The 16,173-nt window shown below is 42.9% G+C and overlaps 2 protein-coding genes across 2 annotated transcripts; both read left to right on the forward strand.

Moving 5' to 3' along the window:
* The first annotated feature begins 200 nt into the window (after window positions 1-200).
* LOC135644575 (uncharacterized) lies at window positions 201-9,140 on the forward strand. Its single transcript, XM_065162274.1, has 6 exons — window positions 201-431; window positions 1,967-2,075; window positions 3,183-3,313; window positions 3,389-3,463; window positions 3,848-3,997; window positions 8,817-9,140. The coding sequence occupies exons 1-6, from the start codon at window positions 237-239 to the stop codon at window positions 8,934-8,936; spliced, it is 780 nt and encodes a 259-aa protein (XP_065018346.1). The 5' UTR covers window positions 201-236; the 3' UTR covers window positions 8,937-9,140.
* A 722-nt stretch (window positions 9,141-9,862) lies between these two features.
* On the forward strand, window positions 9,863-11,201 carry LOC135644141 (gibberellin 20 oxidase 1-D-like). The gene is made up of 3 exons (XM_065161601.1): window positions 9,863-10,438; window positions 10,542-10,863; window positions 10,935-11,201. The coding sequence occupies exons 1-3, from the start codon at window positions 9,882-9,884 to the stop codon at window positions 11,199-11,201; spliced, it is 1,146 nt and encodes a 381-aa protein (XP_065017673.1). The 5' UTR covers window positions 9,863-9,881.
* The last annotated feature ends 4,972 nt before the right edge of the window (window positions 11,202-16,173 follow it).

Here is a 16,173-nt window from a genome sequence, read left to right on the forward strand (position 1 = left end):
CGCGCCCGTGTTGGGTCAAGACAAAATGTACCTTTCTCTTCTTGCAACTCTGATATCTGAGTTGTAAGCCCTAATTTTATTTGATTTAAATTTTTTGGGTTTAATTAGGAATAAATTTGCTCTTTAAGTAGGAATACACACACAAATATATATATATATATATATATATATATATATATATATATATATTTATTGGGGGATACGAGGAGGGAAGAAGAAAAAAAGGCCGCGAGAGAATGGAGGACGGGCGGAGCGTGCTGGAGACGGGGCGGGCGGAGCGGTCGGTGTGGCTGATGAAGTGCCCGCCGCTGGTGTCGCGGTCGTGGAAGTCCGCCGCCGCCTCCGCCGACCCCTCCAACCCCAACCCCGCCGTCGGTAAGGTCGTCCTATCCCTCGACCCCCTTCGCCCCGACGATCCCTCCTCCCTACAGGTAATCTCCCTTCCCCCTCACCGCCTTCTCGTTCTTTTATTAGGTGTCTTGAATTTTGATGCTTCTTTCTGGAATGTTATGTGATGATCTCTTGCCCTCATGTCCTCGTCTCTGGAGCCGATCTTTCAGAATCGTTTTTAGTTTTCGTCTTCTATGTCGCCGAGAAGTTTGAACCCTCCCACTTGCTATCGATTTCAGACCGGCTTGTGAATGGCATGTCCCCTGGTAGGATTTAGGAGTAACAATGTGAAGAAGGGAGACGCATGTGATGGGCGCCTATTTTAAGATGTCGCTGTTGTATGGAACCCTAAACGAATCTTAAAACTTTTGTATGAGAAATCTTTCCTGGCCCGGGAATAAGGCTATTTAGGTATATATATAAAGGGTTCTAACGATGTTCCTGGTATCAATTGCTTGTTCTGTTACGATACTTGGTATATCTTGTTGAACTTATCGACTATTGGCTTTTACCTTTCTTCTTCAAGGCATGCCTTGGTTGGTGCAGAATTGTGTTTATTTTGATTGTGGTTTTTGTTTGTTTTGTTCCTGCAGGGTAACGATCTTGACGCATTTGGGAGTAGATAGTTATCACACTAACTCTTATAGTTTAAGGACAAATTAGACTTTGTTCTTTCTACGTGATTACTATATACACGACCCTCAATGTAATGCTAGAATTCTGAGAGGTATTTTTTACAGAAAGCCACTTTGTATTTGCTTAGGTTATTTTTTCCTTTTTTCTCTATGTATCATTCATCCTTCCTTGAGTTCTATGTTTCTATAACTCTGAGGCTGTGCAGTTGCGGCTTTTGGGAAGGAAACACTCGAGCTTGGTTGATTGCACCTACATCTGGCTGCATGTCTTAACTAAGAAATGATCGCTCGGATTGTGTTTTGGCATGACCTGGGTCACAAGGCCAGACACTCGGCTATTCTGTTGGCAGTTCTCAGATATATATATCCTTTTGACTATATCTCAGTATAGGTGATCTTGACACTCCAATTGAGTTCCAAGTTAGATGTGGGAGGACAAATGAGTTGGTTTACAGGACTAGAGTAAGTCTATTACCATTAATTTGAACCTATGTCTTTTGGGCTAATGGTTCAGGCCCATCAAGTTAATGTGGGATATCCCATTGGACTGGTTTATGTACGTCAGTGTACTAAAAAATTATCAACAAATCCCCATGTCACGATACTCTCATTTCCTGTTTGGACTTCCATAGGCCTTTGTTAGTTATGAAATGCTCCGGAACAATCAATGGTATAGTAGCCATTCATCTTGATGTGTCTTATCCAGCTTAGCATTAATATTTGTTATGCAGGCTGAGCTGCTTATATTTAGTGCTTATATTTGTTTTCTGCATTCTCTAATTATTTGTTCTTTTTAATGGTTCTTTTTCACCATTGCCGAATCAGATTGGCAGTTGAACTGGCAGTACTTTTAAAGCTCATTAGACTTATGATTTTGGCCTACTAAAGTCCATAGCAGTGAGATCTACCTTTGGAGTAATACTATGCTTTTGAATTTGCAGTTTAAGATGGAAATGTCACAAACTGATTCTGCCAATACACCCAAGAGTTACACCCTGAATATGTTCAAAGACTTTGTCCCAATGTGTGTTGTTTCTGAATCTAACCAAGGTAAGGATATGCTAACTTGCCTTTGTTCGGGGGGTTCTAAAGCCAATAGTGTGCACTTTGATGGATTTTACATCACCAGTTAAACCCATCATGTACAGTCACCTAAGCTTTAGATAGACCTTAGGAACTATGCTATGCATGATTGAACCAGTATAACATATTTAAAACCATGTATATTATATGATAAGTATAATCATGTATAATACAAATATATGTATTTAATCTCTTTATATGTTGTTTGTTGAATAATAGCTATATGTACATACTTATACATATTAGTATGCTTCATTTCTAAGTCTGTAATCTTTGCTATTGCAATATTTTTTCAAGTATTTTTTGAATACATTTGTCACTGCTGTAAAGTTTCTGTTATAATATTCAACTGTTGGTTTTGGTTATAATATTTTTTATGTACTAATGATACAAAGCTGAGTGGCCTTTTTTAAAAAATTGTTACCTACTGTTCCACCAAGAAGCCTAGACAGCTTGTTTGTTAATCCCCTAAGGTAGCCAAGTTTGATCAAGAACTATGCAAACTGCCTAGCAGCGAAAAGCCCCCGCACATTTTCCTTCTATTGTGGTGGCAAGGCTGACTGGGCTATTTATTGCTAGTGTATTTGTCTAGAAAAAAAGATCTATTCCAATATTGTACATGCATTTTATTTTTCAAAATAATTGGGAGCATTTGGAATATGTTGATAGCTAACCTCTGCGGCATCATACTGTTATTTCTTATGTTCCTGAAATTCATTTTTAGGTAATGAATCAATTTGTTTTACAAAATAAATATTAGCATCATGCAGTTTACCTGCAACTTTTTTTGGTTTTACCATGTTTTGATTATGGTTACAAATATAGGAAACGATTGTTGTACTGCACGTCATGGTTGGCATTACTCAGATAACACCAACTCTTGCAGTCGATGCCACATATAGTTAGTTGGCATGTGTCGACTGGTGCAAGGACATGTTAAAAAGGATCCTTGATCTAGAATATTGGTACCGTTGATCATATGCTTTATAAGTCATTATACTCACTGAATAGATTCTTTTGCATTAGATAAATATTGCAGTTGTATAATATCTTGATAAAAAAATGCTAATGTAGGAAAATTTTCACTGGAGGGGAAGGTGGAACATAAATTTGACATGGAGCTTCACAGTGAGAATTTTAGTGACTATGGTAAATTATGTCGTGAAAGGACTAACAAAGCTATGATCAAAACTAGACAAGTGCAGGTTGTGTTTTTTTTTCCCCATTAATTTGTGTTCTATCTTTTGTGTGGTTCTAAATCTTTTTTTTATTGGTTTAAGGTAATTGACAAAGATCATGGAGTGCTTATGAGGCCTATGCCCGGTATGGTTGCTCTGGTTCCATCGGGTTCAAAGGTAAATGTTTCTCTTTGTTTTTGAACAGTCAAGATACATACATGTATATAATGTTTTATTCACCTTTTTATGTGTCAGATGTACATGTTTCTTATGTTTTTGTATTTCATGCTCATTTAAAAACACTTCATCGGTTACTTTTGGTGGCAGTTATTTTTCATTGGTGCGTACAGATAAGTGTGCACAATTTATTGCTACTTTCTCCAGCATCTCAATATTGGTAAAGCTTACTTGTGTCGGTGCCTGTATTTTCTATCTTTGCAAAGACTGTTGTTGCAAGAAAACATTGTAATTAATATTTTGCAGTGCTTGTTAGTAACAAAAGTGCTGGTCACTATTTACAACACTAGATATTCCATTTTAATTGATATTGTTATGCACCAGGACAAGAAGAAACTAACACCAACAAAAGGATCGGATGCAAAACGAACACGTAGGGACCGTCGTGAATTGGAGAATATTATCTTTAAGCTCTTTGAAAGGCAACAAAATTGGGCACTGAAGCAACTGGTCCAAGAGACTGATCAACCTGAGGTTTGTGCTTCAACTAAAATACTATACTCTTTAGTATCAGGGCTGTAACTTCATTGGCTGATTTCAGAAAAATCATAGCTGGACTTGATTTAATTTTCTATTACCACCAAGCCTGAGAGATAAAAAGTATGCTACAGACTACTATTATGTTTTTCATGTAATGCTCTATACTATAGAATAGACGAACCTGAGATCCCTCTTTGGTGTCATAATGAACACCTCTTTCTTGTTACTGTATCTGGAATTTTCCAAGTATCCTTTATGAGAAGTTCCTTTTTATATTTACATTGTCAAAGTAATGTAAGAATACAACACATTTTCTATCCTTTTTGGCACTAGCTTTGTTCAGGTCGGAGGACTGGCTGCTAACAATTTCACAAGTGACAATGATAGTCTTGAACACGAGAATATAATTTTTCTCATTCATTGTTCTTTTCTATATACAAAGGAAGACATATATAGGTTGATTACAATTTGGACAACTAAGGAAATTGATTCTATACAATATTTCATTTTAATTCATTTCTTATAATATTGGCTGATTTGATACTGATTGTGAATCCCTTAATTATGATACTAATTCATTTTCTTAATTTGATATTGATTTGATACTAATTCATTTCCTTAATTATGGGATTATAAATCCCTTAATTATGGGATTATAAATCCCTTAATTATGGGATTTAGGATCCTATAATCATCGGATTTTTTACACTCCCCCTCAAGCTGGCTCGAAGATGTCAATTATTCCTAGCTTGCTAGTTAGATCCTCATAAGAAGATCTTTGAGGCCCTTTGGTAAGAATATATGCTAGTTGTTTCTCTATAGGAATGTAAGTTATGTAGGCAATTCCTTTTTCAATTTTTTGCTTTATGAAATGTTGATCTACTTCAACATGCTTTGTTCTATCATGGTGCATTGGATTATAAGCAATGTTGATGGCGGTCTTATTGTCACAATATAGTCTCATAGGAGTTTCTATGATATTACACATATTTGGATATAGGATGTATCGTACAAGATCTAATTCTTTTTCTAATGACAACAAGAACATTAAGATCTGAGGAAGGAATAGATTTACCTGTATTTATGCCTGGATCTGCTATCGGCTCAGACTCTTTGCAATACTCAGGAGGGTGAACATCGACCTTTTTTAGATTTCGCTGTCTTGAATACATATGAAGCTCAGGTGCAATCACAGTGATGTCTCCCCTTGCCAATAGCATATTGTGGCATTGGAGATTTGGGTTATGGTGTTGGAAATTTGGATTCATAATTATTAATAGGACTAGTTAGTTGTTGACTAGGTAGGTTTGGTAGAGTAAAAGTAGGATATGAACGTGACAAGAAAATAGGGATTGGTAGAGATAGTCCCCAAAAACAATCTTCTTGGGTAGAATTCTCTCTTTTGGGAATATGTTTGGTTTTCAAAGAATGTGACATCCATAGTGGCAAATATTTTTTTGATATAGGATCATAATATTTATAACCCTTTTGAGTCGGGGAGTAACTAATGAACGCACACTTTAATGCACGAGGTTCAAGTTTACTTCGATGATAGTTATGAATATGGACAAAAGCAATGCACCCGAATATTTTTGGTGGAAGAGAGTTAAACAGTTTCACATGTGGATAAATGGAGGATAAATAATCAAGGTGTTTGAAAATTAAATATTCTGGTAGGCATTTGATTAAATAAAAAATGAAGCAGTAAGATTGACATCTTCCAAAAGATATTTGGGAATATAAGTGGTAAATAAAAGAGAGCGTGCTACTTTAAGTAGGTGTCTATTTTTTCGTTCTGTCATATTATTTTGTTGGGGGCTATCAACACATGAAGACTGGTGGATTATTCAATGCTCTAGCAAGTAGGAACCAAGAATGATATTAAAGTATTCTCTATCATTGTCAGTTCTCAGAACTTATATTTTTTCTTGGAATTGATTTTGGATCATGGTATGAAAGTTCTCGAAAGTTTTCTCTACATCAAAATTTTCTTTTAAGATGTAAACCCACCATACTCTTCTATGGTCATCAATAAATATTATAAACCACTTGGTCCCAGATAAATTTGTCACTTTAGAAGGAGCCCAAATGTCACTATGTATAAGATTAAATGGTTTAAATTCTTTCTAAGGACGAGTAGGAAAAACAGTGTGATGGTGTTTAGCAAATTGACAAATTCCACATTGAAATAGAGAACTATTATTGTTTTTGAACAATAAAGGTAAAAACTTTTGTAAATAAGGAAAGCTCGGGTGGCCTAGTCTATAGTGCCACAACATTATTTCACTACTAGCATGAGTGCTACTATGTACTGTCAACTGAGCTTGTCCATTCCAAGTAGCGTCATCTTCAAGATAATAAAGTCCTTCACTCGCTTTATCACTGCCAATCGTCTTCCCCGAATACAGGTCCCAAAAATCACAGTGAGAAGGAAAGAATTTAGCAAAACAACGCAAATCCTTTGTGAGTTTGCTAATAGACAAAAAGTTCAAGAGAAGTTGGGAACATGAAGCACATAATTTAATACAAAGGAATCTGAAATTGCAATCGTGTCTTTTCCTACTATAGAAGAAAGTGATCTATCGTCAACTTTTATTTTAGAGTTTCCAGGACAAGGTGTGTAAGAGGAAAACAAGTGTGGAAGACTAGTCATATGGTCTGTTGCACCTGAATCTATGATCCAAGGAGCCTTAAGACCAAAAGAAGCAGACAAAGCTGTGAAACAATTACCTTTCTTGGCCAAAGAGCAAGATAGTTTTGGGATTGGTTCAGAAACTTAAATAGTTTCTCAATTTGTTCCTTACTAAACAAAGGCGTTTCGGCTCCTTTAGAGGTGGTGGCAGATTGATTGTCTACTTGAAATCCTTGGTCATTAACCTCATCTGGAATTCGATTGTTCTTTTAGTTTGCTGATTTTCTATGCATCTTCTAGCAAGTTTCTCGTGTGTTTCTCGGTTTATTGCAAAAATCACACCATACTTTGCTATTAGCATCCCCGTTCCTTTGATTACATTGCAGAACATTAGCAGAAGAATTAATTTCAGCTGTTATAATAAGTGCAGAGGTTTTTGCAACCATAGATGGAATGGTATATCTCATCATGACTTGTCTTCTACTTTCCTTTCTCCTAACTTCGAAGAATATAGCTTAGAGAGATGATAATGGATCATTTCCTAATATCTGTCCACGAACTGCATTTAGTTCTTTGTTTAAACGTGCCAAAAATTGAAAGGCCTGATCCCTCTCAAGCATTTTGATGTATTGAGCACTATCAGCAACACAACCACTCAAAATCATAAAAAATTTCAAGCTCTTGCTAGAGTGTTTTCAAGGTATTAGAGTATTTTGTAACACTAGTACTACCTTATTTAAGCCCTTTGATCTTGTTTGTAATCTCAAATAATTGAGCTAAATTCCTCATATTTGAATATGTCTCGATTGCAGCATCCTATATAACTCCTTTGCTGTTGGTAAAAACATATATGTTTGGCCAAATTCTGGTTCCATAGAGTTTATCAATCATGATATGATCATGGAATTTTTAGAATCCCATACTTCGAACTTGGGATCCATCCTCTGCAGGTGTCGTTGTTGATTCGATCAAATAGTTGATCTTTTCTTTTCCTCGAATATACAGCTTTACGAACTAAGACCAATGAAGAACGTTCTGTCCGCTGAGTTTATGCATTGTAATCAGCAATGATGGATTGTCGCCTAAGCTGTTTGTTGGTGATGGAAGTATTGATTTCATCTTCTCTCCTCGAGACATAGTAGCGTAGGTTCCTCATGAGCAAACAAGGAAGAAGAAATAGTTGGGGCTGATCCAGAGAGTGGTAGAATAGAGGAAAAGATTTTCAGCAATTAAGGCTGAAAGAAAGAAATTTGTTTCCTATAGGAACCAAGCTCTGATACCATGAACACAAGATAATATAATTATTCGTATTCATTAATCTTTTCTGTATACAAAGGAAGACATATATAGGCTGATTACAACCTGTACAACTAACGAAATTGATTTTATTGATCATGGTTTGCCTTACCAGTCAGTATCAATATATTGACCAATCATCGGTATGATATGTGCTGACATACCGACACATGATATGGTGGAGTGTACCGGTAGACTAATATGTACCACCCAAACACATGATATGGTGGAGTGTACTGGTAGACTAATATGTACCGCCCATATCGATTTCCTGTTGGACCAATATGTATCGTCCATACAGGGCGATATGCTTCGGTACGATGAACCTTGCTTGCTATTGATTTTATATAATATTTCATTCTAATTCATTTCCTATAATATTATATAATATTTCAATATAATATTTGATATTGATCGAGAATCCTTTAATTGTGATACTAACATATTTCCTTAATTTGATACTAATTAATTTGATGTTGATTTGACATTAATTCATTTTCTCAATTATGGGATTCAGAATCTTTTAATTATGAGATTTTTCACAAGTATTAATTGGCCTACAAATGAGAACATATACATTTTTTAATTAAATGCAGAAATCTAGTGTGATGTTGTGTTATGGTCTAAAATACTTCTACTCGGGCAAAACTGTGAGAGAAGCATATTTTTAGGCTGTTAAGAGTAGGAGGAACATTTTCTCAGGCTGCCAGCATTTTTTGAACGTTGTATTACTTTATATTCTTGTTCTGACTTGGTCGGCACACGGAAGCCGATTATAGTGTTATGGTTCAGTTACTTCTTCCCATGGAACTGTGCCAAGTACTGAGATATGGTTGACTTATTGGTTCGTTCTGTTATTTAATTTTGTTACTTTTCCTTTTGCAGCAATTCCTGAAAGAGATACTAAATGATCTTTGCGTCTATAATAAGAGAGGACCAAATCAAGGAACCCATGAACTGAAGCCAGAATACAAGAAATCCACAGAAGAACTGGACAATATGTGAAGTTCCATTGCTGCTTCCAGCAAATTTCTTCTCCTGATGGCTCTAAATTTATAACTCTTTTATTGGAGGAGCATATAGACATACTTTGGGCTTGTTGATGTATTGGGTCCATTTCCCAAGTCACTGTTGATCAATATTCATTCATTGTGACATTAAAACAGGATACCACTTTTTAATCAGGCATTGCTGGATGATTTCCTACCATTTTTGAAGTGATATTGTATCATCTCTCTCTCTCTCTCTCTCTCTCTCTCTCTCACACACACACACACACACAAATATATGGAGATGAAACCGCTCAGTCATGTCAGTTAATGATTTTTTATTTTTATTTTTAGAAAAACTACTGCAAGTTGTAATTGCCAGTGCTCATAGTGAAATATTATGTGTATAACCGGTAACTTGAAGTATATATCTTCTTCAGTAAATATAACGGCTCTTTTGTAGTAATTACAATTGTTTTGTGTAGTAATTGCTTCTTGTATTATTGACCGTGTCATCTGTTGTTACAACTAAATCCAGAGCTGCAAGAAGCAATGGTGATATGAGAGCCACGGAGCATGGGCTTCTTTCATCTATGACCCAACTTTTGTAGATGTGACTTCAACCTTTTATACATCGTCTTTAAATATAATATAATACATCCTTGTGCGGCGCCTCCTATATTTGCACGTACTCATGCCTTCTACGTACCAATTTGTAGATGCAGTTGGGACATCCTATTTATTTTTGGTATCCTGTGCCCGGGATTCGCTGCCCGATTCACCGTAGCGAGGTAAGATACACTGATAGAAATGGATGATCGCTGTTGATCCGATGCAGCACCCCGAACCCTAACCCTCCCCCCTCCTTCCCCTTCGAGGAAGAGGAAAAGGCAGCAGCTGGACGTGTATATATATACTTTTTATATGCACGCGCAGAGGTCGTCCAAGGAAGCTCCTCAGCATGGTCCTGAACACTCCTTCTCCACCCAAAACAGAGGTGGATGCAACCACGGCGACGCCAGGCCCACCCGGGACGCCGTTGGTTTTCGACGCTGCTTTCCATAGCCAGCAGGCCGACATCCCCAAGCAGTTCGTCTGGCCCGAAGATGAGACGCCGACTCCCGACGCCGACGAAGAACTCGTCGTCCCCATGATCGACCTCGGCGGGGTCATGTTCGGCGACCCCGCCGCTGCTGCCATGATCACCAGGTCCATTGCGGACGCGTGCCAGCAGCACGGGTTCTTCCAGGTCATCAACCACGGCATCGATGCCGGGCTCCTGGCGGAGGCCCTCCGCTGGGCGGAGGCCTTCTTCGTGATGCCGCTCGCCGAGAAGCAAAGGGCGCAGAGGCGGACGGGCGAGAGCTTCGGCTACGCCAGCAGCTTCACCGGGAGGTTCACTGACAGGCTGCCATGGAAGGAGACCTTCACGTTCCGCTTCTCGCCTTCGCCGCTTGCCGGCGACATCGTACAGGACTACGTCGTCCGCACCCTCGGGGAAGACTTCCGTCACTTCGGGTAAGCGATCGGCAATGAATGGACTACGATCGAGCAGGTCAAACAGGATTCATGGTGATGAAAACGCGTCTCGCTAACTCGATGCTTCATGGTTGGATGACAGGGAGGTGTACCAGCGTTACTGCGATGCGATGAGCAACCTGTCGCTGCAGATAATGGAGGTGATTGGGCTGAGCCTGGGGATGGGGCGGGCGCACTTCCGTGACTTCTTCGGGGACAACGACTCGATAATGCGGCTGAACTACTACCCGAGGTGCCAGAAGCCGGAACTCACGCTCGGCACCGGCCCCCATTACGACCCCACCTCGCTGACCATCCTCCTCCAGGACGACGTCCAAGGCATGCAGGTCTTCGCCGACGGCAAATGGCGGACCATCAGCCCCAAGCCCAATGCTTTCGTCGTCAACATCGGCGACACCTTCATGGTAAGGCCTAGCGAGCCTCCCTCCCACTACACCAACGCAAGGGCACTAACGAGCTGCGGTACTGCGTGCAGGCGTTGTCGAACGGGAGGTACAAGAGTTGTCTGCACAGGGCAGTGGTGAACAGCAAGGTGGCGCGGAAGTCGCTGGCCTTCTTCATGTGCCCGGCCACCGACAAGGTGGTGCGACCGCCGCCGGAGCTGGTGGACGCCGACCATCCCAGGGCGTACCCAGACTTCACATGGCCCGAGCTGTTCCAGTTCACCCAGAAGCATCATCGACCTGACATGAACACACTCGACGCCTTCACGAGTTGGATTGCCGCTGCGGTGCCACAGTGAAGAGAAAGATGCGACAGGAGTATAAATAAATAAATAAATAAAATTTCCTCTTCGGTTTCGATGAATTATAATCTTTTTTATTTCATATATATATATATATATATATATATATATATATATATATATATATATATATATATATATATATATATATATATATATAGAGAGAGAGAGAGAGAGAGAGAGTGAGAGAACTTTAGACGTCTGATGTATTTCATGAAGAGAATCTTCGGAAGAATCGACATGTATTCCATGCAGCAATATAAAAGCACACCTTCTCTCGGTGAATATCGAGAGTATCTGTCGACTGAGTTGGATGAGGAGATCAATCGGCCCCTGGGGTATTGATCAGCATTCCTTGTGCCGATCTGGGCGTCGTGTATTTCGAGCTACATCTCTCCTTCTCTAGGGTGGCTGGCAGCTCGCCTTTGTGGGGTGGCCGGATTTTCCTGTAAAAATGGCCCTCATCTGGATCACCCGACGAGGCCCCTCCGACGAGCAAGTTAGTGGAGTGATCAATTGATCTTTCGCGCCACCCCCCTCGGTTGCCAGATGCTGGCTAGAGGTCTTTATAGTACTGCACGTGAGTCGGTCGTATGTGGGTTGGTGTGGTAGACATGCCAAATAGTGCCTTGGTACGAATTCTGACTTGGCGTGTCTCGGGAGCGGCTTTGCCTCGGATTCCCAAGATATGACGTGCTGAGCAGTGTCCTGGTACAGATTCTGACTGTGGTCGATGGCATCGGACTCTGACGTGTCTTGGGCCAAAATATACCGTATCACTTCCCCCCCCCCCCCCTTCCAAGGCGTGCGGAAGGGTCGGGAGGCATGCATGGGTCCCGAATGACGCGATTGTGTTGGCTACTCATGCGGGGAAGCCGGATTGATACGTCGGGGGATGATTTAGAGGGGCGGTGCCCCGTGATTCGAGCAAGACTGATCCTGCTGATCGATCGGGTGGGGGCCTGGTGAGGCGAAACTAAAGCGTTGAAACCGGCGAGGCGAGACCTGCGCGACGAGGTTGGATTGACTCGTCGGGGGCGTTTTAGAGGGGCAGTGCCCCGTGATTCGGGTAGGACTGATCCTGCTGATTGATCGATGGGGACCTGGTGAGGCGAAACTAAAGCGTCGAAACTGGCGAGGCGAGACCTGCACGGCGAGGTTGGATTGACTCGTCGGGGGCGGTGCCCCGTGATTCGGGCAGGACTGACCTTGTTGATCGATCGGTGGGGACCTGGTGAGGCGAAACTAAAGCGTCGAAATCGACGAGGCGAGACCTGCGCAGCGAGGTTGGATTGACTCGTCGGGGGCATTTTAGAGGGGCGGTGCCCTGTGATTCGAGCAGGACTGACCCTGCCGATTGAACGGTAGGGACTTTGTGAGGCGAAACCGACGTGTCGTAGGTCGGATAACGAGTTTGGCAAGCCCGGAGTTACAGTTGCCGAGATGCGACTGAGGTGTGTCTCGGGCGTTGGATTGGCCAAGGTGCGCTGAGGCGTGGCTCAAGCGTTGGATTGGCCGAGGTGCATTGAGGCGCGGACGCTGAATTTGGTCGAGATGCGACTCGGGCGTTCGATTTGGCCGAGATGAGTGGCTCGGATGCTGGATTTGGCCGAGATGCAACTCGGGTATTGGATTTGCCGAGATGCGTGGCTCGGACGTTGGATTTGGCCGAGATGCCACTCAGGTATTGGATTTGTCGAGACGCATGGCTCGGACGCTGGATTTGGCCGAGATGCGACTCGGGTATTGGATTTGCCCAAGATGCAACTCGGGCATCGAATCAATCGCGAGGTGTGACTCGGGTGTTAGGTCGCCTGTCGAGAGCGATCAAGAGTGATTCGGGCAAGAGCTAGACCTGCGGGCCGAGGGACTATGCTCGTGCTTAGGTTTTGGTGCCGGTGGGTCACCTGGCGAGAGCAATCTGGGGCGACTTGGGCAAGGATTTGGACTTGTGGGCCAAGTGACTGACCTCGGGCTTAGGTTTGGTGCCGACGAGTCACAAGTCGAGGATTGATCTGGAGCGACTCGGGTAAGAAGCTGAGCTGACGAGTCGCAAGTCGGGGATTGACATGGAGTGACTCGAGCGAGAAGCTGAGCCGACGGGTCACAAGTCGGGGATTGACATGGAGTGACTCGGGCGAGAAGCTGAGCCGACGAGTCACAAATCGGGGATTGACATGGAGCGACTCGCGCGAGAAACTGGGCCGGCGAGTCACAAGTCGAGGATTGACATGGAGCGACTCGGGCAAGAAGCTGAGCCAGCGAGTCACAAGTCGGGGATTGACATTGAGTGACTCGGGCAAAAAGCTGAGCCGACGAGTCACAAGTCAGGGATTGACATGGAGTGACTCGGGCGAGAAGCTGAGCCGACGAGTCACAAGTCGAGGATTGACATGGAGTGATTTGGGCGAGAAGCTGAGCCGACGAGTCGCAAGTCGAGGATTGACATGGAGCTACTCGGGCGAGAAGCTGAGCCGATGAGTCACAAGTCGGGGATTGACATGGAGCGACTCGGACAAGAAGTTAAGCCAGCGAGTCGCAAGTCGGGGATTGACATGGAGCGACTCGGGCGAGAAGCTGAGCCGACGAGTCACAAGTCGGGGATTGACATGGAGTGACTCGGGCGAGAAGCTGAGCCGACGAGTCATAAGTCGGGGATTGACATGGAGCGACTTGGGTGAGAAGTTGAGCCGACGAGTGGGATTGACATAGAGTGACTCGGGCGAGAAGCTGAGCCGACGAGTCGCAAGTCGAGGATTGACATGGAGCGACTCGGGCGAGAAACTGGGCTGGCGAGTCCAAGTCGAGGATTGACATGGAGCGACTCGGGCAAGAAGCTGAGCCAGCGAGTCACAAGTCGGGGATTGACATGGAGTGACTCGGGCGAGAAGTTGAGCCGACGAGTCAGAAGTCGGGGATTGACATGGAGTGACTCGGGCGAGAAGTTGAGCCGACGAGTCGCATGTCGGGGATTGACATGGGGCGACTCGGGCGAGAAGCTGAACCGACGAGTCACAAGTCGGGGATTGACAAGGAGCGACTCGGGCGAGACGCTGAGCCGACAAGTCGCAAGTCAGGGATTGACATGGAGCTGTTGGGAAATCTTGGGGGCGACATCATATGCGCAGCGGAAGAACAAGAAAACAAAATCCCCGATTCCCAAAGAGATGTTCGTCGTCGTGCGAAGATTGGTGCACAAAATCCGCGAAACTTAAAACTGCGTATTGAGTAGATTGTGTTACCTAGGGAGAATGTATATCCATGTTTCCTTGCAGATCCTTAGGAGAGGGTGAAGGAGGTCAAGCGTCCTCCTCTCTAGCGGTGATCCACATAGCAGGGTTGCGACGATGCTCCTCAAAACTTCAAGCCTGCTCTGAGGTGGAGAGGGAGAGGAGAATATGAAAGGCAAGCAAAGACTCTAGCCTATGAGGCTCTGAATCCCTCCTATTTATAGAGGTCCCCTATCAAACCCTAATGGGTCCTCCCCTAGTGGGTATTGGATCTGCATCCAATAAGACAAGGGCTCCGTCGGATATCTCATATCCGAACCTCTACTCATCGCAATGCCTACCATATGTGTGTGACCCTCTAGGCCCAATATCGAGCTGGCCGTGAGTCATACCTATCAGAACTCCTTCTAACTCAGTGAATTATTATCTCTGTAATAATTCACTTGACTCATCGACTATGGACGTACTAGGCCACTACGCCGTAGTCCCCAGACGATACAGGGGAATCCAATCCATTGGACCTATCTGTCCTCAGTTACCGTGTACCTATAGTCCCTCATCCATCTAATATCCCAGAGACCGTATATCGAGCATGGTGTTGTCAGACCCATACGATTTCTACTCGAGTCTCGCTTTAATCGGATTCTCCCGGAGAACTCTTTCTCTCTCAACCCGAATGACCCTGGCCAGGGATTTGTCTGAGCAAGAACACATGGGATATTCCTCTCATGACGCCGAGAGTGGATGATCCTCTATCGACACTCAATAGCCCTCGTAAGGTCGACTACCACTCCCAATGACCAGCTGTACTAGATCTGGGACAGCCAAACCTATAAGTCTGGTATCAAAGAGTGAAGCACTCATACAGGACATCCTTGGTGTCTCAAGTCTAAGGACCAGATACACCATTAGGACTACGGAATCGCTGTCTGACAATAAGGCATCATCAACCATCCAGCATTCCGTAAGCGGATCAATCAGTGAACTCATTCTCCAATGAGCAGCTATGAGACCAGCTGCATCCATCATATGGACGGGTATACAACACACCAGTCTGTCCGGTTATCACGATGTCTCTCTCGAGTAACCTATGACCGGGATTATTTAGGATATGTGTTTAAAGGTGAATCGATCTCATTATCGTGATCTCATCACGATCTGATTCCCATTGCACAAATCCAAGGACATCACAATATATATATATATATATATATATATATATATATATATATATATATATATATATATATATACATTTATGCAATAGTTATAAAGTGATATACGCCAAAATATAATAAGCAAAAAGATTCTGTATCAAGTCACACGTGCCATCACTCACGTGATTCGCTTGCTGGGCACCTATGATTAGCAATCTCCCACTTGACCTAAAGTCAATCACCTATGTGTCTGATCCCCATCAGACCCCTGTGACGCTCAAAGACAATCTGAGACAACGGCTTTTGTCAGTGGATCTGCAATGTTATCTTCGGATGGAACTCTTTCCACTGCTACATCTCCTCGGGTTACGATCTCTCTGATAAGCTGGAACCTCCTCAGAACACTTCTGATGAGACCCGGGTTCCCTTATTTAAGTAATCGCCCCATAGTTGTCGCAATATAAGGAAGTCGACTTCTCGCTATCCGGAACGACTTCCAAATCTGTAATGAACTTCTTCAACCAGACTCTCTCCTTTGCTGCATCTAATGCAGCAATGTACTCCGCCTTTGTGGTCGAGTCA

The sequence above is a fragment of the Musa acuminata genome, chromosome BXJ3-8 (genome assembly GCF_036884655.1).
Source record: "Musa acuminata AAA Group cultivar baxijiao chromosome BXJ3-8, Cavendish_Baxijiao_AAA, whole genome shotgun sequence".
Classification (NCBI taxonomy): Eukaryota; Viridiplantae; Streptophyta; class Magnoliopsida; order Zingiberales; family Musaceae; genus Musa; species Musa acuminata.

What these genes read in the sequence shown, in the direction of transcription:
- LOC135644575 (XM_065162274.1), top strand. Translation starts at nt 237, where the DNA reads ATGGAGGACGGGCGGAGCGTGCTGGAGACGGGGCGGGCGGAGCGGTCG. An exon ending in ACGATCCCTCCTCCCTACAG is followed by an intron (nt 432 to 1,966) that starts GTAATCTCCCTT and finishes TTGAATTTGCAG; the next exon opens with TTTAAGATGGAAATGTCACA. An exon ending in TGTTTCTGAATCTAACCAAG is followed by an intron (nt 2,076 to 3,182) that starts GTAAGGATATGC and finishes ATGCTAATGTAG; the next exon opens with GAAAATTTTCACTGGAGGGG.
- LOC135644141 (XM_065161601.1), top strand. Translation starts at nt 9,882, where the DNA reads ATGGTCCTGAACACTCCTTCTCCACCCAAAACAGAGGTGGATGCAACC. An exon ending in GAAGACTTCCGTCACTTCGG is followed by an intron (nt 10,439 to 10,541) that starts GTAAGCGATCGG and finishes GTTGGATGACAG; the next exon opens with GGAGGTGTACCAGCGTTACT. An exon ending in ACATCGGCGACACCTTCATG is followed by an intron (nt 10,864 to 10,934) that starts GTAAGGCCTAGC and finishes TACTGCGTGCAG; the next exon opens with GCGTTGTCGAACGGGAGGTA.